This window comes from Marmota marmota, unplaced genomic scaffold, assembly GCF_001458135.2.
Source record: "Marmota marmota marmota unplaced genomic scaffold, marMar, whole genome shotgun sequence".
Taxonomy (NCBI): Eukaryota; Metazoa; Chordata; class Mammalia; order Rodentia; family Sciuridae; genus Marmota; species Marmota marmota.
In genome coordinates, this window is record NW_026000093.1 from 34304127 (window position 1) to 34327693 (window position 23567).

At 38.5% G+C, this 23567-nt stretch overlaps 1 protein-coding gene across 1 annotated transcript; it reads right to left on the bottom strand.

Annotated features, from left to right (window-relative positions):
- Nucleotides 1-5500: 5500 nt before the first annotated feature.
- Pskh2 (protein serine kinase H2) lies at nt 5501-20460 on the bottom strand. The gene is made up of 3 exons (XM_015485725.1): nt 20285-20460; nt 15328-15994; nt 5501-5854 (listed from the first exon to the last, which is right to left on the bottom strand). Exons 1-3 carry the CDS (start codon nt 20458-20460, stop codon nt 5501-5503), a joined length of 1197 nt encoding a protein of 398 aa, XP_015341211.1.
- Between the last annotated feature and the right edge of the window lie 3107 nt (nt 20461-23567).

Sequence of the window (23567 nt, forward strand, 5' to 3'; positions counted from 1 at the left end):
TAAAACCAAAGTTGTCATTTTTGTCAGATGATCTCCAATTTATAAATAATACAAAAGTATTGGTACTATATGTGTTGATTTATTCCATTTCCCTAGAAATAGTAATACACTGGTTTATTTACAAGAAAGGACAATCTGTGAAATTCTGATTATTTGGGGGGGGGGTTTGCAATGGAAGTATTTTGACACAGACACTTTAAGATTTTTCAAATATAAATTATCCATGATATTTACTGGGAAGTTTGGGTGACCTTGTTTGCCTTTCTCTGGGGCACTGCAGCAGGCTCCAATTTCTGGAGAAAATCCTGGCGGCCTCCAAAAATGTGCCCTCGCCCTACCTCCGCATGGAGAGGACACAGCTTCTGTTCAGCATGGCTGTCAGCCAGCTAAAGCAGATGACTGTGCCCAGAGCTAGCATTGCTGGGCAGCCACCTTCAAGGTACTGGTCACCAGCACAGCCTGAACCACCACTGTGTGCTGCAAACCAAAACATGGCAAGAAACACTATTTTTGGAATATTGCATGAAAGGCTCGCTCTCCGTTACAACAAATTGACGTTAATTTGCTTTAATGTTATAGATACTTCAAGGCATGTACTACTTATTCCTCTAAATGATCTGCTAGAAACTGTTTTTTTCCCCCTTAGTAGTAGTAGTACTCAAATATCCAGCTTATTCTTAGCAAGTTACCATCAACAACATACATTTTTTAACCTTTTAATTTTCATTTTGAATGTCTAGATAATAATCTTGCCTTCTAGCTGTTTCCTATCCCTTCTATTTTTATTTTATTTTTTTCCTGAGCTCTTCCATTCCATCAAATTGATTTTTATCTGTACTTATATAAAGCACCTACAACCTCTAAAATGGGAAAGTATGTGAATAAAGGAATAAAAACTAAACTATCTGGTCCTTTGAAATAATTATTTCTAAGAGACAAATGAAATTCTCTCTTTTTCTGAAGTGAAACTGCAAGCTTATTTAACTTTACAGAATTGGAAGAATTATGCAGAACATGGTTCCAAACAAATCTATTAGTTAATACTCAAAGCACCATTTCATGAAATACTGAAAGTGGATTCCCAAAGCCCAGGCCAGGGGCAACAAGAAAGACAATAATTTAGGAAAACATTGTTCAGGGAGGATATCACTATTCTCTCCCCCATGGGTGCTAATTGCCACCTGTAATAATTTGCATAGAGATCCCTAAAAGATATGTCCAAGCAGATCCTGTGACCTTATTTGGTATAAGGGTTTTTCCCAAGTATAATTAAGATAAGGATAAAGAGATGATATCATCCTGAAATCCAATGAAGAGTGTATCCTTAGAAAAGATTGAACAGGAGAAGACAGGGACATACAGAGGAAAGGTCAAGCAAAAAATGAGGTAGAAATCAAGGGTAGGATGGAGGCCACAAATAAAAGAATGGCAAGGATTGCCAGCGACCACCAGAAGGAAAGACAGAGGGAACGGTTCTCCCTAAGAGCCTCCTGAAGGAACCCGACATAGTGATACCACCACGAGAGTTTAATTCTGTTGTTTGTAGCCACCCAGTTTAAGGAAATTTGTTACAGCAGCTCTGGAAACTAATACACTATCTTAGGTCTCAAGAAATTCATACTTTCACAGATTCATGTTTTAAATTTTGGAACCTTTCTTTGTGAATTTAAATTTTGCTTAAAATGGATTTTTAAAAGTAAAGTTTCTATGACATAGTTTTTAAAAAACAAAATCCCAAACACAAAGAGTAACTATTGGCCATATTAAATTGAAGGCATTTATACTTTAGCCTAAACATTTTAACTTTCCAGAATTTTACACACTTCAAAGACTGTTCAGCATCCCATAGTTATGTGGTTAATGAACAATGGTAATGATGTATGCTAGTATGAAAAGATGACTAAATATAATTAATGTGAACTTTATTTCTGTTATTTAGATAATGTCAAACATGGAATTCCTCAAAGTACAGTCATCAACATTCTTCGTGCATTGTGAAAATTAGATCTTTTGGACATTTTTAAAATGTTCCAAACAAAGATGATAATGAGCTACCACAGAATCCAGGAGATAGGAAAAAGGTGAGAAGAAAAATACTAAGATAAGAGAACTCATGCATGACAAATAATATTACAAGACAAAAACCTAAATGTATATGAGACTGTGATAAAAGTCTAGTTAATATTATTGTTCAGGAGAAACTTATATTTTGTACTAGAAAAAAAAAATAGTAGTGGTTCATTAAAGTAACGAGAGAAGAAACTTTAAAAATAAATGTGAGATTGAATGTGTTATAAAATAACCTGGGTGTTCTTTTCACTCTATTTATATTAATCTGTTGATGTCAACAAATAAGATCCAAATATATGGAAAATGGATTGATTGCAATACCTAATGCTACCAGAGGATGGCAGAATAGGGTCAAAACATGAACAAGTGCTAGTTTATGTTTCTCCCTCAGGATTTCTCAGTACCAAGTGATACGTCCAGTAACTGGCATTGTCAAAATATTTTTATTCAAAAACAAAACTTAGAAATGTGATATGTTTTGTTGGCTGGCTGACTTTTCTTGTTAGTGTGTTTTGTTTGGGGTACCGAAAAAAGAGTAGGGAGACTATCACCCCAGGTCATAAACTATCCCTGTCACATCAAATCAGCCTAACAAGAAACTAAGCCTGTAAAAGAACTACAAACTTATCAGAGAAACTGTTAAAAACAAACCGAGTTGCTTTATAAGAACTTCACAAAAGTTGGAGAGAAGAGAATTATTCAACCACAGTCTTCCATTCAAAAACCTTCAAGGTCAGGGGCACCATTAATGAGGATTCAGCAGGAAACAGAAGAATTATTTTCCTACTAATGAAAATTCCCAGCATAGATTTTGCCAGGCATCTCTGCACTGCCCTTATTATCACACACCTTCTCCCATTTCACTCACCCAAACACTACACATGGTCAAGCCATTTAAGAAGATCTTCAATGGGAACTTAATGGCCAAGCAGGGGACACCATGAGGTAAAGGGAATATGGAAAACAGTCCTCATGAAATTTTCAAACACTGTGTGCCTGCTGTGTGTGGGCTACCAGGTTCTGGGCTTTCAAAGGTAAGACCTGGTCTCTGCCCTAAAGAACTTGAAAGAGTCAGAAGCCACTGTCCACCTCTGAATCCTTCCATCCTGCAGTCTCTCTGAGAATTTACATTACCATGTAAACAGGCACTCTCAGGACCCTGGCTCGGTGCCAAGTCTGTGAGGAAGCTCTGACACTTTATTATCTCCCTCTACCTGAGTCTCTCAGTATTAGCTTTTCATCTTTGGGACTAAAATACCTGATGTAAACAATCTAAACAAGGAAAGGTTTATCTTAGCTCAGAATTTCAGAGGTTTCAGTCCGTGGTCCGACAGCTCTGTTGCTATGGCTGTGAGGTGAGGCATCATGGTGCAAGTGGCAGAGGAGAGCTGCTGAGCTCATGGCAGTGACCTACTTCCCCCAACTATGTCCCACCTGCCTGTAGTTTTCACTACCTCCCATCATTCAATCAGCTATAAATGGGTTAATCCACTGATGAGGTCAGAGTCCTCATGATCCATTCACTTCCCCAAAGCCCCACCTCTAGACATTGCTGCACTGGTCACCGAGTCTTCAACACATAAACCGGGTCCATTCCAGATCCAAACCACAACATTGACCCTTCTTTTCTTGACTGCTTGTCTGGATTTCTCCTGGTCCCATCTATTCCAGACAGCCTCCCTGGGTTTCTAGCTCTCTGCCATTGCAGGTATCTGAGGCTTGACCCATCTCCCCAGCCCAGGCCTACCTCTCCTAGACATGCCTCTGTTGCCCAAGCAATAACCAAGTCCTACCTCTGGACTTGAGGAAGGCTGCAGGTGGAATTGGTAAGAGTTAAGACTGTTGTTGATGGAAAAGCACCTCAAGGCCACCTACACAGGCAAAAGATAGAAAAGTCAATTCTCCAAGGGAACTACCAATATCTACACCATAACTTTGCAAAATATTGTACACCATTGGTTCTTTGTAGCAGTATTAAAAAAAATTATCTGAGGCATCATAGCCTACTTTTTGCATTCTTATTTCTTGGGAATGATCCAACATAGAGGTTAAAGAACAAGGTCCAAGTTTCTGATTCAAGATCTATTATTTACCTATTGGTGATCTTGAATAAGTTACTTCACATCTCTGAGCTTCATGTATCAAACCAAGTTTAGAATAACACTTACCTCGTAGATATGTTATAAAGAGCAAATAAAATAAATTATGTTAAAGATCTTTGCATGGTTTTTGGCACAGAATAAATGGTCAATAAATGTTAGGATAAAATAGTTTCATGTTAAAAAAACTTTCTTTTTTCATTTTTTAGAACTGTTTTCTAAGTATTTCAGAATCAGAAACTAATATGGTTATGAATTTTTTACTGATATTTTTATTCTGAAAAATCTTAAGTAGCAAATATATAAAATATCCAATTAATAAGAACCAGTTTTCATATCTGATTAGTCATTCACCAATTCCTGTAGAGCTGCTAATTCAAGCTTCTCTTTTCAATCATTTCCCTTCTTCCACTTGCAGTTTTAATTGGATTTCCTTTTTACTACAGACTTGGAGCAAATACATCAATTAAAAATTTTTTAAGGCAGGAATATGTGTGAAATGAAAAGTAAACCTTTCCCTCCTACCCATAACTTCCTATTCCTTTCTCAGAACAATCGCTATCTTTATCAGGCTCTTCCCAATTTTTCAAACCTCTGAACACATTTGTGTCACACCAAGGTCATACTGAAATAGCCATCAACACCTTGCTTCTTCATTTAACACAATAACATATCATACAAAATGATAGTAAGTCTGCCATATCATTTTCAATAGCTGCATAAATGATAGCCCTTTGCTAAGATGTAACACACTTCAAGCTGCCCTTTTGAAAGGCATTTACTTATAGTTTCTGTTTGTATAAATAGCAATGTTTTATATACTTTTGCAAGAATGCAATATATGTAGGACAAATTTCTAGAAATGCCACTAATAGATCAAAAAAAAAATCAATGCTGTGTGTGCATGTGAGTATCTGTGTGTTTGTGTGCACACACACACGCATGCTAGGAATTGATCTCAGGGCCTCACACATGTTAGGCAAGAGATCTACCAATAGGCTACATCCCCAGTCCTTTTTTTATTTTATTTTGGGACAGGGTCTCCCTAGGGTGCCCACACTGGCCTTGAACTTGGAATCTTCCTGCATCAGACTCCAGAGCAGCTGGGATTACAAGCACTCACCACCACACTCAGCTTTCCTGCATAATCTATCTTTTTGCAGAAGTATATTTTCAGGAAATAAATATAGGAAGGATTATAGACAAAAAAAAATACTAAAGCTAAGGATCAATGTTATCAACAGTAACCATATGCTCCCATGTCCTTGGAGCTTTAAGGTGCCCTAATCATGATGAAATGGTCCCTCCTGAGCTACTGCTATTAATGGAGCTCATGAATCTGGTTTAACATTGGACAAAATGGTTTTAGAAGTCATCTGCTTACAAAAGTGCGGTAGCGGGGATTCTGCTATCTTTATGCTTCTCTTGGTCCGCATGTGTTTTGATTTGTGAGAATAACGTGACTTAGAAGATTGTGCAGATCCTGAACTCTGAGACTGGGGAGATGTCCTCTGAGTGAGGTTCCTGGAAATGGCTCTCTGAAGATTGTTCATGGAAGCCCCTGCAGCCATAGTGATCACCCAGGGATGGTCCAGCGCCTGGCCAGCCGACATTCGATGACTAGCCTCCAAAATCAGTAGTTTGTCTATAAAGTCCTTTGCCAAGTGGGAAATATTTGGCCAAGGCTGGGAAGAAAAATAAATGAGCAAAAGATAATAAATAAAAACCCACACAACGATATTCATATTCTTGAACAGATCAATGTCTATCAAATCCAAAACACTTTTTCAAATAAACAATTTGAATACTATGTTACTGTAATATATTAATGAACCTAAAAAGTCACTTTTGGGAGAGACCCTCAATAAGTTTTCTTTAGCAAAAAAAAAAACAAAACAAAACAACAACAACAAAACACAGAAATTCTCCTCTAAACTCTCTGACCAACAAATGAGAATTTCTTCAGAAATCTGTGCAGCATGCTACCATTCACAGCCCACATTCCCACATCACGTTGACAAGAACTGGACCAGGCAAAGCTGTGATTTTGATAAGCCCCATCAATAAGTTAAGAGTTTATCACACCGCGATCATCTCCCAGAGTCCCTGTGACTCCAAGAATGAGCTAGAATGGAATGCCAAATGGATTGAGGAATTATCCATTTTTCTCTCCCTTTGAAAACTTACTCTAAACTCAGGATGCCTCTGTCTCCACTGCCTGGAGAGAGAAGAACAGTCAGGGCAATTCAGCAAAGGATCCTGCCGTGGTGAATTTCCTCAAACACACAGGGCCCTCTTTGTTCCCAATCAGTTGACTACAAATGGAATTCAGCATGGAGTAAAGGTACAGCACAGTGTGGGCTGCACAACCAGCTGCCTGAGGGTTCAGACTCCTTCTGTCAATATGTCAATATGTCAAATTACATATACCTGAAGTCCAATAGGAGCAGTTACAGCAACATTTGTAAGATGGGGACAAATGAGCTATTGTTTTTATACTTAAATTTGTTTTCATACTTAAATTTGTTTTCTGCATTACTTACCAACATATAGGGCTGAGGCTGTAGCTGGATGGTGACACATTGCCTAGTATGAGACCTTGGGTCTGATCCCAGTAAACACAAACACAAGCACATACACACACACACACACACACATACATACACACACAATAATGATAATAAATTTTTAAAAACTAACTACCAACTACATAGCAAATACCTGGGGGGGGACTAAGTTCTGTATCAACCAGCCTCTACAAAGAGAGAAACATTTTAAAAATTGCCCATTTTCTGTATCTAAAACACAATTTCTAGTGGGTGCATTTTTTTTTAATATATCCAATCTATTGCCGTTATCCTTGTGTAAGGAAAAATCAACCTCGATAGGTAGACATCACACACTCTAATTTCTTAGCATTCTGTTAACTTTTTTTTTGGTTTAGTTTATTTAGATAAATGAGATATGAGAAATATTTGCTCCAAAAATAGGAGCCATGAAATAAATGAACATATTTTTCAAATATCAAAATGTGGGGGAAATAAAAAGCACACGTTACTCGACTAGACAAAGCACATCCGGGGCTGACACAGGGACTCGCCCTCTGATTCTGGCTAGACATCTGTTTGGCCCTGGATCCAGACACATTTATCTGGGCTCAAGATTACTTAAATGAAAGTTAAATTAGATGTCTCCAATGGAACATTTTAGGACAAGGAAAACTGAATCTTTCTGGAAAGAATATATATAAAACATTATCAAGGTATATGGAGAGCTCTTTAAAATGACCCTAAATGAATGAACATTAAAAACAGCAATTTCAAAAAATAAGGTAACTGGTGTGCTGGAAAAGAAGTTCTTCAGCCAAAGCTTATTATTCAAATACAAGTTATAAATTACACAATTCCTGAGCCATAAAGAACAATCAGACAGTATCTATGAGTCAGTTTCACATTGCATGAGAAAAGGGCAGGTACAGGAAGAAAACAAGCTTCTATTTTATTTTTTATCTTCTTACGCCAAATTTTATTTTTGCCTATGTTTAATAAGGCAAAAAATAAACTAATATCTATGCATGCACATAGTCTACAAATGAATAACAACTGAGTGAGAATGCTCAAAATTTTTTCAACTAATAATGATATATGATCAAATACAATTAGGAGACCACACAGTGAATTAAATTCCCACTCTGGACCAGGAGTCACCTGATGACATCATTCAATGCCTTCATCTATGTTTACATCAACATTCACTTTAACATTCAATGAAGCTTTCCTCATAATTTCTCTTCCCAGGCTCAGCCATCCCCACTGCCTCCAAAATTCACCTTAGTCTGACTGTTTTCAGCAATCTCAGGTTGGGTTAGGGCTGGCTTGGGTTCAGCCTGTTAATCCACTTTATTGAGGAAAAAACAAGAGACTGAGGTCAGTGGGCCTGAACTAGACAGTCTGCCCAGCCACACACAGCTCTGCAACCTCAGATGACAGCTTCCTCCCAAAAATTGGGATCCTAATATCATTTTCACAAGAGCACTACTAGGATCAAATTGAGTATATAAAAATATTCAATATTATATTGATTTTTATTATTGTTTTATGAGTTACTACTAAATCTTCACAACTTAATTCATTCCTTAGCTCTTGTGGATATATTTGCTGATATGTAGAGAAATGAAATATGAATATTATCCAATACTTGCCAGGCTAGTTCCACATATTATTACCATGGGAAATGGGTGCCCTCAAAAAAATAATATTGACTGGGGGTGAAGGCCAGCGGGTAGAGTACTCACCTGGCATGTCAGGCCCTGGGCATTCCCCCCAAAAAATGTTCTGGGTTAATTAACTATGTGAAAATAAAGATAGAACTTTCTTTCATGCAAAGATGGTTTAATTAATTTATTTGCAAGTAATAAATAATATTTGTAAGTGATTCAGGAGCTTTTATCCATCTTCTTCTTTTTCTCATCTGATTCTGGTTCTTTGCCAATTAGTAGGTTGAAGTCTATGCAAAAGATTGATAAGCATATAAAAACTGATTTTAGAAATGAATAATATTCCTGTGACTAGTCAAAGCTTTCATATTTCTTAGCTCCTTTTCAGAAATGCCCACAGAGAATCATTAAAAGTATCTTTCTAAGATCAAGCATGACAAACACAGATACGCACACCACAATCTCTTAAGTTCTTAATACAAAACTTTGAATTTTAGGGTTGCAATTAATGTTACAATTTTCTAAATATAAAGTTTATTGATGAATATGGTACTTATTTTATTGATGGAGTTAAATATTTTCCAAAAAATCTACAAATATCTATTTTAAAAAAAAAACAGATGGGGGTGTTATGGTTGTGGCTTAGTAGTAAAGCACTTGCCTAGCATATGCAAGGCTCTGGGTTTGATTCCAGCACCAAAATAATAATAATAATAATAATAATAATAAGAAGAAGAAGAAGAAGAAGAAGAAGTTATAATTCAAATCCTTGCATGAAAACCTTCCAATGTAGCATCTGTCCCCTAAAAAAATAATAATTTTAGTAAAAATTTCTATTGGTGACAACCCTCTAACTTGCATTCTCCTTCCTTCTTTAACATTAGTGTTTGGTCTTCATATTATTTAACTCAAGGCTTCGAAATCAAATTTTATGCAATGTGCCCAAAAGGACAGATTAACTCCCCAGGACTGCACTGGCAATAAACTCAGGGAAAAGTATTCTTTCTCAAACAGCAGGAGGTTCCATAGATTATTTTATGTCACCGATATTCAATGTTTTTCTTTATTCCCCATCTATAAAGCAGACTTTAAATTGTGCTTTACCTTTGCCAAAGCTGAAACTGCTCGGAGACACAGTTTAGACTAATTATATCAGATTTAAAATGTTCCCTTTCCCCGGGCATTTGCAAACTCTGGAAAAAGTGAATTCACATTTACAGGTTATAGGTGACATATAATTTAAACATGGAGAGGTAATTAACCCCATCTCGGGCTCAAAAAGAGGTCATTTTCATGAGTATAGAGGCTCTACCATGAGGGCAGAGATCCCACTTCTTTACCAACCAGGAAAATGCTGAAATTGAAGAGGATTGAGTAGAGTTAAAGGTTTTTGAGCACCTATCATTTTTTGAAGCATCAGAAGTTGAAAAGAGGAGTGTTCCATTTTTTCTCCGAGGAAAGAACCTAAGAAGAGTAATCAAAACAAACAGGTTACCTCTTAACTACAAATCAGCAGTTGATTTATTCTTCTATACCCAACATACATTTTACAACTAATTCCTATAATATGGCTCTCAGAAGCCATGATATAAATAATATAAACACAGTATCAAATCCAGATACTCCCAGGTCTCTAGCACTTTTATACAGGTAAAACTTTTCCCCTCAGCTCCTGATTTCATTGTTGATATCAAGGTGAAGAGTGCAGCAAAATCAAAGAAGCAGATGACATGGCTTCTCTTCCACTCTGCTTATCACCCTCCCAGTCCAGAGGTAACATCAGCACAGACAACACAATGCAAACCAACTCCAGGCCCAAAGAATACTCATTGTCTGGGGTTGGGTTTCAGGGAAGATTTGTATGTGTTCCCTTGAAGGTAACTCAGAGCAGAAATGAAGGAAGTGACAGAGTGCAAATTAAGCACATTTCCTGAAATTTTATAACTACTAAAATGAAATTGGGGTTGTGTCTGGTGAAAATGAACATAATCTATCAAATTGTTACTTCTAAGGGAGTCTATCAATAAACTTTCCTCTAGGGATCATGGCTGAGCCTAAGCAGGTGGGGATAATTTTTTATCAATGTCCATGTGGGTTTTTAAATAAATATAAAACACAAACACACACACACAGATACACACACACGTTTTTAGTGCAGGTGTTTATCCTTGATACCTGGCTCATACAGTTGTAAGATTCATTTTACTATTAAATTATTTCCCACCCAAAAAAATTCACTGTGATATAGGGGAGTACACTTAGACAACTCATTGGCAAGAATGCTTACAATGTATCATTAGTATTAAAATTCTAACACCAAACCTTGCTTACTATTCCATTTAAAAGATAAAAAAGTTACACTTGGTAAATAAGTTTTGTACTGTTAAAAAAATATAACTCATAACTTACTTGAATTATATGCGAACTTTCAACCCCAGTTTCCCATGTTAATAGTAACAATAACAGAAATAGCTAACGCATAAATAGCACCGACTCTGCTTGGAACACATGTGGAACTATTCTAAGCACTTACATCTATTCGTTCATTTAATCTTTGCCACAACCCTACGGCTTTACAAACAGTAATGGAAGCTCTCATCCTATTTAATGTGGAAACAGAAATACAGAGAAGTTAAAAAGCATGATCAAAATTGCACAGTTAGTAAATGGCAGACCTGGTAGTGGAATCTAGCCAGTATTGTTCCAGATTGTGTTCCTAACCATTCTATTGCACTGCATTGTGAAATATTTACATCAGCAATCATGTATGTACATACACGCGTATGAGTACACACACAAGCTCAGAAATTCTTACATTTTAATAGACAATTTATTCTCTTTTATGTGCTTTCCCATATGTTGTTCTGTTTGGAATATGTTTATCTCCTCCCTTTAAGAAACTTCTCACCTTTCCTCCAAGACAGCACAAATGTCACCTTCTTAATGGAATCTGACCCAAGTCTCCGAAACAGTGATTGTCCCCCTTCCATTGCTCCCACAGTACTATAGGGTAGACCTTAAGTATTCCCCAAAGGGCAGTGCCTTAAGGGTTTGGTGGCCAGGATAGCAGAACCTGTAAGAGGTGAAGCCTAGTTGGGCCTGGAGACTTCATGAAAAAGAACATATTTTATACTAAAATCCAAAACAGTTAAAATATTAATATTAGAGCTAATTTTTACTTATATGTGAATGGGGCTAATGCATAGATTGACTGGGTTTCTAATAAAATATTTGGTATTTAGAAGGCTTGGGATATAGCTTAGTGGTTAGATCACTTGTCTAGCATGCTCAAGGACCTGGGTTCAATTCACAGAACCAAGAAAAAAGAAATTGGATGTTTATATTAAACATATCACTCTTCTTCACCATAGGGGCTATATACAACATGGATCCCAGGAAGCTCTCAGCCTATTTAATTCACTTTGTCCACCTGAATTCCAGAGAAGAAACTCAGATGCACATAATACATCATTCCTGAAATTTCTGTTATAGATTTAAAGATGTTTTCTTTTAAAGGCAAATTTTCTTAGAGATCTGTAAACCAAAAGTTCAAAATTGGTTTTATAGGCTAAAATTAAGGTGTTTCAAGAGCTGCATTCCTTATAGAGTCTCTGGGAAAAAAATTGTTCCTGGCCTTTTCTAGTTTCTTATTACTGACCTCATTCCTTCATTCATGTCCCCTTCCTCCATCTTCAAAGTATGTCACTCCCACCTGTTTCCATAGCTATCTCTCCTCTAACTTTCACCTACTATATGGACCCAAATAATCCAGGATGATCTCCCCATCTCTAGACTCTTAACTTAGTCGCTTCTGCAAATTCCCTTTTGTCATATAAGACAACATTCCCAGGTTCAGTGTATTAAGATGTGGACATGATTAGTGTGACCTTTATTCCAACATCTAAGCTTTCAGATGAGGTGGTCACCCTAATTTTTAAATAAATTTGTGCATTAGGAATTAATAAGCTTGTCAATAAGTGCTAAGTAGACAATAATATAATGACAGACAAAGAAAAAAACCATGATGACATACTTTTTAGGGTCTATCACCATGACTCTGAGGTGTTTGGGACTGAATGTTTCTGCACCCAAAAAAATTGTATGTTGAAACTCTGATCCCCAAGGTGGCTGTGTTCAAAGATGTGGCCTCTAAGGGAGTAATTAAGGTTGAAAAGAAGTAACTAAGGTTAGGGGCTGGAGAATAATAGCTCAGTTGGTAGAGTGCTTGCCTCAAATGCCCAAGGCCCTGGATTCAGCACCACCAAAAAAAAAAAAAAAAAAAAGAGAGAGAGAGAAGTAACGAAGTTAAATTAAAGGAAAAGCCCTGGTCTGATAGTACCTTTATAAGAAGGAACACCAGAAGGCTCTTTCTGAGCACCCAAGGACTAGGCTGAACACCCAAGGACTAGGCCATGGGAGCATACAGCAAGATAGAAGCCATCTACAACCTAGGAGAAGAGGCGTCAGACTGAAACTACTTTGCCAGCCCTTTGATCTTGGACTTCCCAGTCTTCAAAACCATGAGAAGTAAATGTCTATTGTTTATGTCACTCGGACTATGATTTCTGTTATGGTCTCCTAGGCTGACGGATGAGCGCCTGGTCACCATGAGGAAGACAGCCAAGGGAATATATAAACAATAACTTATTGTAAGTGCTACACTCTCACAGCTGTCAGTACTCTGGGGCTACAGACAGGCATCTCCTAGAGGAACAGAGGAGCCTTGGGGTTTCTACTGTGGAGAAGGTGTTCGTGCTCCATCTGGACTCCAGGCCCCTCTTTTTTGTATGTAGGCACATAGCCCGCCTTTAAAGGGCTTAACTCCTAAAATCCAGCACACTTGACTCTTTTATTTGCCTGTACCCCAGAAAGCTGGAGAATTTACCACCAGCAAAACCCCACTTGAGCAGCAGAGAGGTAAGCATGTGCAAATCTACCTCTCTGACTCTGGACAACACTGATATGTAACTTCTCTGCTGAATGAGGTGGACCCTCTGTGGCCCCTGCACTTCCCTGTCCTGCTACCCCCACCACCTGCTCTGCCCCCCTGGGAGTCTGTCCCTAGCAAATCACTTGCACATGAATCCTCTTCTCAGGATTGCTTCTGGGAAAACAAAACTTAGAAATCCTCTGAATTAAACCTGACGAAAAGACTTTTAACAGAGTATTGTCATTATTTTTTCACACTAAAAAAATGTGTTGAGATATCTGGTCCAAATATGGCCCCTCAATGGAGGACACCATCCAGTAGCCACACTCCATGTGATTTCCTCTCACTTGGAATGAGGTGGAAGTGATCCTGTGCCATTTCCACATCCAGCCTTAAAGATAACTGCCAACTTCCACTCTCTCTTTTGGAATACTCCATTTTCTGGCTGCCCTGCTGGAGAAACAGCATGCAGACAATGACACCCTGAAAGGTCAAGAGAGGATAATGAACCAGGTTTCCAGCCACCCTGACCAAGATGTCAGATATTTCCAGTCCAGTCCCCAGATGACTACAGTCCCACCCCGTACCATGGGGAGCAAAATTGCCCTAAGATGAGCCCCATCAATCCACAAAATCATGTGCCATGATAAAATTGGTATTGCTTTCAGCCCCTATGTTTTGGTTATCTATTATTGCACAACAAACTGTTGCAAAGATAGATAACCAAAACAGAAATATATGTTACTTGTACACAAAACAAATACAGGGATATAAAATATTTAAAACAGAAAAAAGAAAACAAAATGATCCATAATTCCCAAACCAGCTCTTTTTTTCCATTTGGCATATATTGTGAACATTTTCCAATGCCCTTAAAATTTTTAAACAGGCATAAATCAGGAGCTAGAATACTGTATCATATCGATATTCCATAATTTATTCACACATTCTCTTAGGATAATATTTGTAAATACAACTCATATGAACATCTGAAAACTTCGCTGCATTTGGGATTACTTCCTCAGAGTCTTAGAAGGGGAGCCACCAATCAAAATATGTACATTTTTTTAATATACTTCTAGATACAATCAACTTTCCAGGAAAACTGTGACAATTCTCCCTCTACCAGCAATAAATGAGAGAGCTTAGTAGCATTTAGTAGCAATGATCAGAATTAATTGAGAATTTTTCAATCTGAAAGACAAAAAGAAGGATATTTTTGTTTTCAATTGCATTTCTTTGGTCATTAGTGAGTGTGGACATTTAAAAATTTTTAATAATCAACAGTATTGCATTGTATCAGTATTTTTCTTTATGAAAAATTCAAAGTAAAATAAGTTGGGTCACTTGTCCTACATAAAATGAATTTAGTATTTTGTTTAGCTCCCCACACACAATCCTTGGCAACTTTCCTTTCCTGGCCAGAGCAACTAAAAGTGAACACATTCATGAGCACTGAGAGTTCTGAGTCTAAACAATGGATAAATGCTTTACCCAAACTGGAAGCTTACACATTTCCCAGAGTAAACACTATATCACAAAAAGAGATTGGATCATCTAGATTTGAGGCAGAAAATCCGTTTACCAAACAGCTAAGCCCCATGCAGAGATTCTAAGGTACACATTACTCTATTTGCCAGATCAGGCCCCCAGTACTGAAGGAAGGGAAAAAAACTTAACTAACTCACTTATCTGAAATACTAGCAGTTCAAGGGCTAATTATAAAGCTCACAATCAAGGCCCTTGGTTCCTTGAGACCAAGAGCTCTCAATCAGGGACAATTTTGCCCAATGAGGAACACTTTCAATGACACTTTGGATGTCACAACTGGGGAAGTTGAGTTACTGGTAACTAGTGAGTAGAGGCCAGAGATGGTGCACAGGACAGCCCCCATTCCCCCCTCATCCCACCCCCCAGACTCCCACTCCCACCAATACAGAATCATCCATCCTTAAATGTCTAAGAAACTTTATTCTAGGCCTACACAACAGGCATAAAGAATGTTCTCTTACCTCTCCTTTATAATTATATTTGCCTTTCAGAATCTTCCTGTAAAGTCTCGTATGGCTTTCATCATCAAAAGGCAGGGATCCGCTAAGTAAAATGTATGTGATTACACCCAGAGCCCACATATCCACGGCACCGGTATAAGGTTTCCTTAACAAAATCTCGGGGGCCATGTACTCTGGGGTCCCGCAGAGCGTCCTCATGGTCCAATCGCCACTTTTGTTCCCAGAGTGTGCTAAACCAAAATCTGTGATTAAAATTTTTGACTCCGCACCTGGATGATAGTATAAGAGATTTTCAGGCTTTAGGTCCCTGTGAGTTATTCGCAAAGCATGCAAATACCTAATGCCATCAGCAACCATGCAGAGGATTCTGACAGCATCCCGCTCTGTAAATGACCCCTGAGCAACCAGTCGATCAAAGAGCTCCCCTCCTGTAGCCAGCTCCATCACCAGGTAAACTCGATCCTGGGCCTCGAAGATCTCCTCAAGCTGGACAATGTAAGGATGGCTAACTCGCCTCAGGACACTGAGCTCAGCCTCACACGCTTCCCGCCCTTCGTTCACTCTGGTTTCCATCACCTTAATGGCAAAAGGCTTCTTGGTGGTCTTCCGCTCCACCCTGACAACCTTGCTGAAGCTGCCTGTACCAATGATGGCCTTGATGTCATATCTGTTGGGGAAGAAGATCCAAAGCCATTGTCCTCTGAAGTGATGAGTCTCAAAATTATTGAAGTCCAGGCTTTATGTCATCTTTCAATCCTCATACCGCCCCCCACCAGATTTCCTTGTTTATTACTGCACACATTCATTTATTAATTTATTGTGATACTGGGGATTGAACCCAGAGCCTTGTGCATGCGAGGCAAGCATTCTACCAACTGAGCTGTATCCCCAGCCCTCATATTTATTTTTGAAAGCTACTTCAAATCCTTTGTTAAAATGGAGGCAAATGAAAAAAGGGTCTTTAGTTGGTAGAAAGACAGTCTTAATAATAATAGCTACCATTTATTATGCATTTATTACGTGCCAGGAATTTTTGTTTTAAATTTCAGCCCTATGGAAACCCTAGTAGGTGACATGATAATAAACCCCCTTTCTCAGATAAGGAAATTAAAGCTTTAAAAAAAAGACTTCCCTAGGCCTCACAGATGGTAGCTGAAATTGATGGGATTCAAATTTAACCCCTTTAAATGTTCTTCACTTCAATTTCCTAAAAGAATTTTAGGGCCTCCCTCTACTCTTTTCTTTCCTTCCTCCAACACTTGTTTCTATCATTCTTCCCCAGTAACAGCCAAATCAGGTGGAGAGAATAAAAAAGAAGCTTACTCTTGTTTCTAAGTTCTGAATAGAGGGAGAATACCGTCATAGGGGCAAACAGTATGTTCCTTTGGGTTACCTGACTTTGGGCTCTTGTCCCAGGCATACCTCGTCCACAGTAGATCTTAATACAGAAAAGTAAACTTGGCTGAGCTATCTGTAACAGCAGGTTTCAGAGGTCTGGTGGGAGTCGTGTTAAGGCCACCCTGAAGCCTCAGCTTTCCACAGTCTCCACCCCGTTCTTCTACATTTGCAATTTCTAAGCAGCAAAGAGAATTTTAACACAGGATATATGTCAATCATGTGTCAACTAGTATCTCACAAAAAGGCCAGGAAGTTAGCTCAGATTTTATATGCTAAGGATCTTACATTTTAATATATAAACTTCTACTTAAATTTAAGAATCCTATCCAATTTAGCCTTCTACCTTTATTGAAGAAATGTTGAAAAAGTGCTAGACTTAAAAGCTCCCCCCCACACACTTTTTTTTTTCCAGCAGAAGCAATATTTAACCCAATTCCTCATTATACAGATGAGGAAATCTGAAAAACAAGTTAGTCAATTTTTTTTGCTTAAATGAGGACTAGAACCCAGATTTTCTTACTTGCACCATAATTTAGTATTCTCTCTTTTGAAAATCTCTCCCAAGGAAGGATGCTAGAGAATGGAATGTATCCAGGGAGAAGGCAATTCTTTAAATCACATACTCAATACCAAAGTTTCAAATGCAAATATCAATGTATTTTAAATGGCCTTATTTCTTTTTCTGAGCTTATTCTTATAATTTTTATTTTTGCTATTTATTTGTTCCTTATATTCCTGGGCTTACTGAGTAAAAATGACATTTGGCTGTACCAGCTTACAGAAAGCAGCTTTTGTTCTACACAGTGCATTTAATTTTCTGGCCAATTACCTTATCAAAACAGATAGCAATTTAGTAATCTTAAATAGATTTTCTCCCTCTTCCTTGTCCAACTCTGCTTTTTTATTCACATACTTTCTCAGTGTGATTTCGAAGATAATCACAGGCATTTCAAATCCTATTGCTTTTCAGATCAAGTTTTACATTACCTCTAACGTGGATGAAAGCACTTTGCAAATACTAATTTATCGCTATACCCTCAAAACTGCAAGCAAACTCATTTGCTCACAGAATTCATTGTTAGTTATCAAACAAAATACCATTTTTCAGGAACTATAATCTTTTGCTCAAATAAAAAGAGCTTTGTTCAATACTGTTAAATACAAAATATTTAGGGGGAAAAATGCTAGTGATTTGGCAGAGAGGCAAACAGGAGGCTTCAAGCCAAGATTTAAAGCAGTGGAAATAACATTCTTACTTTGATTAACGATCTGTGCCATGTTCCGTAACAAATTCCTGCAACCTCAGTTTTGCCTGGTAGTCCCTGCCGGACATAGATCTTGACCACTTCTGACTATGACCTTGTGTAGTACATAGCACAGAAGGGCAACAATAAATGTCCAATGAGAGACTCATTCCCAGAATATATATTTTTCCTGAATCATTACATACATTTTGAAAACTTTAAGTGGTGATGAAATCAAGCAGAGGAAAATGCTTTTATGAGGTCTTTCCATTTCCTCCACTTTCACTCATCCATTCCCACCTCTCACAAAGCAGCCTCAAAGTCACTTTTATAGACACTGCAATTTCACATTATTCCAGATTGTGTAAATTGAAAATATTACCTTAACCTCAGCTGCTACAGCAGGGAATTTTTGAAACTGGGTAAAAAAAATTAAGTAGGGGAGCTAGGGATACATCTCAGTAATAGAGGGCTTTCCTGGCATGTACAAGGACCTGAGTTCAATCCCCAGCACCTCAACAAAACAAAACAAAACATGGAAATAATAATACTGTAATATCACTGCCTGTATGATGAAGCAATGATAATGAGCTCCCAAAAGAAAGTAAATATAGTCAGATTTACATTCTATCATCTCTTTTCTGCTAGAGTGATAAATGGAATCAAAATGGGAAGGAAAGAGAACTGTGTTCCCAATTCTGCCACTAACTTGGACAAGTCGCTTAACCTTCTGGGATTCAACTCTTCATCAGTTAAAGACGGGCTCTGAGTTAGTCTCGGAATCCTTTACAATGTTACTCCTCCTTTACGCTCAAAGGGGTGGAAATTACTGTGGTAATAAAGAACAGATCCAGTAGAATAGACTCCCTGACTGTAGGTGACCAGAGGTACCACTTAACCAATTCAGTGTTGGCAAGAGCCTGTGTCCATTCAGATCAAAGTTCAGTCACATCAGCCAGTTTGGCTCTTCTCTTAGCTTAGTAGCTATTGGACTGATCCTTCACTCATCATTGTAAAGCTCTCCAGGAAGCTGGGAATGGCTCTGCATGGATTCACTTTGATGAATTGAGCATATAATTCTAGGTCTACAAGTGTGGAGGAAGCACACTGGGTCACCCATCACTGTGTCCTCCAAACACTGCAGAGCAAAAGGGGATTCCGTGGCTCCCTTGGTTGACGTGTCCAACATGACACTCTGAGGAAATTAGTTCTCAGGCTAATCCACCTGCAATCTGCTCACTTCCTACATAGGGCTAGCTAGGTCTTAATCATTATTTCATGAAGACAAAAATAAGGATTGGCTCAGTGATAGAGTACTCCCCCCAGCATGTGGGAGGTCCTGAGTTCAACACCTAATACCTCAAGAACTAAAAAAGAAATAAAATAACTACTAAATAAACTACTATCTAAATGAGGCCTTGTGCTATGCATTGCACAGCACGATTTACACATATTAGTTTAGTTATCCTCACAACAATGCAATAGATATTATCATTCCCATCTTACAGAGGCAGAAATTGAGAAAGAAGAAAGGCAAAGGAACATTCCAAATGGCACATGACACAAGAGGTGCTAGTGGATTGGGAGTCTGACTCAAAGGCCCATTCTATTCCATTAGTTACAATCTCACTTTATAGGATTTAAGAAGATACTTGGAAATCAAGTCTGCTGGCCCAGCCCTAGCATATGAGTGGCAGTGCTACTCCCCTTACAGAGCTTGGGAGGCTTGCTCCTTCCAGCTCCAAGGGCAGGAATTCCCTCCCTCTTCTTGCTGCTGCTCTGGTTCTCCTTTTCCTCATCTCTGTACTCCTTGCTCAGAGATGTCAAGAAGAACTTGTATTGGACACTTACTAAAAACAGCAGGGAAACCTCTACTCCAGACTATCTCAATAGTAATCAAGACTGCAGTAGCAGAGAGAGTGAACTCAACTCAACTCTATTTTCTAAAAAGCAAGAAAAGTTTCAGGAGCGCCACTGCAGAAGTACTGGAGGTCGCTGTGGGCATGACAGCCATCAGTGCTTGCTGATTGATTCCTGCTGAAGTCTTCTCCCACCCTCCCACAGAGACTGGGAGATAGTGGCCCTAAAACTTCCTTGAGGATTACAATTCAAAAGGATGATTTGGATGCCCTTGAAAAAGATGTTCCTTTCTCAAAGGAGAAAGAATTTAGGGAGATCTGAGGTCTATAATCTGGAATAAACCTGTCTAAAGTTTAGGCAAGCTGACCTGAAAGTTAAGGCAGTCTGGTCAATAGTTTATCTTTCTCAACCCAATCCTAGGACAGTCCCTCCTGGTGCTTCACCTGGCGCTTTACCTGGCGAGGACCCGGGAGTCGAACTTGGCTCGGAAGCGGGCCACCTGCATGCTCTGAGCTGCCTGAGCCGCCACCTCCTGCCCACCTCCCACGCTGCCTTGGCTTTGACCCTCCGGCTTGACCTGGGCCAGCGCGGGAAGCTCTGGGAGCACCTTCTTGCTGGCGCCGCAACCCATCTGGGGCGCTCCGGGGGAGGTGGGGGCTGAGCAAGCAGCCGCTGAGCCTCTCTCATTTATCCTCAGGACAGCTGGAAGGGGGAGGAACCCGTGACCTGCTCCCAGGGGGCTTTGAAAGAGACCCCGGGGAGGTCCCAGTTAAGAGGATAAGCCTCCAAGTGCCCCCGCTGATGGTCACAGTGCCTTGATCAACATTGACCAACTATTTATATGTAAAATTTAACAAGGTTAAAAACAAGGTGGACTAGAAGGCAGGAGCCTGGGCTTAACCCTTTGGGCCTCCCTTTTCTAAAGGTCTCCAAATTGGGAAGAAAGTGAACATATAAAATCATACAGTTCCATGGAGTATGTAGTCCTTCTGAAGAACTCTTACGTTTCTGTAGCTGAGCTCATATTCAGATGCCATGAACATTATCACTGCCAGGCGTGTTGGTGCACACTTGCAGTCCCAGCAAATAGGAAGACTGCAGGTTCAAGGCCAGCTTCAGCAGCTTAACTTTTGAAACTCTGTCTCAAAAAATAATTAATAAATAAATAAGCTGGAGATGTCACTCAATAGTAGAGTGCTCCTAAGATTCAATCCCCAATATCTCCCACCTTCAAAAACAAAAAACAAAAAAACAAAACAAAACAAAAAACCCTAATACATCAATTAGACAGTGGAGGCTGGTCTGTGTCTGGCACTACACTAGCCCTCTTACAACTGTAAGAGACATGACCTTGATCCTCTGGGTAATCCTTCTGAGGCAGAAGAACAGTAGATATCTAGAACCCAGATGAATATCCTAAGCAAATGCAAAAATAAAATGTTTTTTAAATTACATATTTAAAATATATTATATAATAAATGTATATAATATATTTAAAATATATTATAATCATATTTTCACACATTTCATTCATTCATTTATCTATATACATGTACTATGTGAGAGTGCATATATGCAATATATACAATATGTTTATTCATATTTGTCTCATAAGTATTATTTTATACATTGATTTTATCACTATATTGAATACATATTAATAAATTATATATGGTATATACAATTTTATACGTGTATGTGTGTGTGTGAATTATGTCGGAAGTGGAATTCAGTTGAGGTCAAACAAGTCAAGTTCACCTTCCTGGCAAGTTGCAGAACCCAAGATCAAGGTCAAATCTCCCAACTTCTGATCCTCTGCTCTTTAAATTGTGTCATTTCTTTTCTAGTTAAATTAATTTTTAGTTTGGTTTAATAAGACATGTCTATCATGGGTCAATTAGTCACAAGTTCCTGAAAGAACTGTATTTTGAAGGAAAATTCAACATATGGCTCAGGTACAGCTGAGAGAAAATAAGTCCATCCTTCAAAGGAACCAAATAAAGGACTTTTCTTAGTAAATAGCCCTCAGAATATTCCAGCTGCCAGGAGACAGGTTGATTCAAAGCTAGCTCAGTGGAAGAGTGCTTGCCTGCTTGCACAAGGCCCTGGGTTCAAGCCTTGTTGCTGCAACAGAAATAAGAAGAGGAAGAAGAAGAGAAAGAAGATGAATAACTGGTGCTTTTGGTCTCAAGCTTTTGAACTAATTTGCAGAATAGGCTATATAAGCTGAATGGAAAAGAGAAGGAAAAGGAAAGAAGGAATATCAAGGTGCCATTTAAAGAATGGTATCTGTGCCTCAGGGACCCCGGGAATAAGGATTGTTTGGTAGGTATGGTCTAACAAAGAGGATGGTCTAACAAATATCCCCTATTAATTCTAAACCTAATTCCATGGGGCAGACATTCCTTCTGTGTGTGGGGTTTCTCCCAGTAGTGTGCTACTTCATCATCAGCTACAAATCCTCTCATGTCCGACCCACATAGCTAGGAAACTTTGTGAAGGATCTCCCCCTAATCCTGACATGGTTCTTGAAAATTGGCTAATACAGTCACTGATTTTAAACCCTTTTAAAAAATGAAAACATTGATGGAACCACTGATTGTTTTCTTTTGTGAAGCACCATTAACTGGAAGTGTTATTGATAAAATAATTCTGGCCTAGAGACAAAACTTAACTTCCTATAAGATAGTCAAGGGTGACACTCGCATATGGGACACGTGCTCCATTCAGTGACAGGTTCCTTCCATGCTATACCCCATTTCTAAAAGCAGAGTTAGAAAGCATGTAGAGTTAAGTCCTAGGCTATGTCTTGAACAATGGAGATTGTGAACCCTAAAAACTTCCTAGAACAACTCTCTGGCTTGTATTTCACGCATTGATTTAATTAAGTAACTTAATTTGTGAAAGATATGCTCCACAAGTTATAAACCAGCCCTTAAAGAGTATTCCACTAAAAGGACATAAGAAATTGTGCTAAATTAAAACCTCATTAAAGGCAGTCTATCAGGGAAAACTCATTTTTCTCTTACATCAACAATATTGGTGGAAAACATGGAAAATATATAAATAATTCATATTCTACTCTCAGGCTTTTAGTGTACTTCAGTGAAATAAAGAGAGCAAAACAAGTAATTAGGCAGTATCCCAGGGAGTGATATATTCAAAAGATCTACAATGCAATACTCTCCTACTTCCTAAAACTAAAAAAGATTTAACAGAAAGACAGTTTTAACAGGCAACATGAGAAATTCACTTCATTTAGAATTAGTTCTTCTTTGAATAGCTGTGATTTTGTTGTTGTTTTTCAAATTTTAGCTCTCTTTAGAGCCCCCCCTGCTGGGATTAATTTTCTCTAAAGTGATCTCCTTCCTTAAACATCAGTTTAAAGGTGTTCAGTTTACTGACTTCCTTTTCCCAAGGTGTGGGATTTGTGTTTGTAATGACAACTGGCATGGGGCTCTTGTAACCCATTTCACATACCCCATGATGTGTGGAACTCACAATGCAAAGCACTCTCAGAGCCTTCCCATGAATAAATAATAATAAGCCTCCAAATAGGAGGTCTTTGTGTGAAACCCAGAGATAGGAGCTGTCTTGCTACACTTGCCTGCCTCTTACTCACTATCACAGCACTTCACAAATATAGGACCCTAATAATTCAGACAAGTCAGTCATGCTTTTTCAGTTCCTGAAAATATTTTTCCTTTACTACGCTAGTGAATAACTCATGCTAATTTG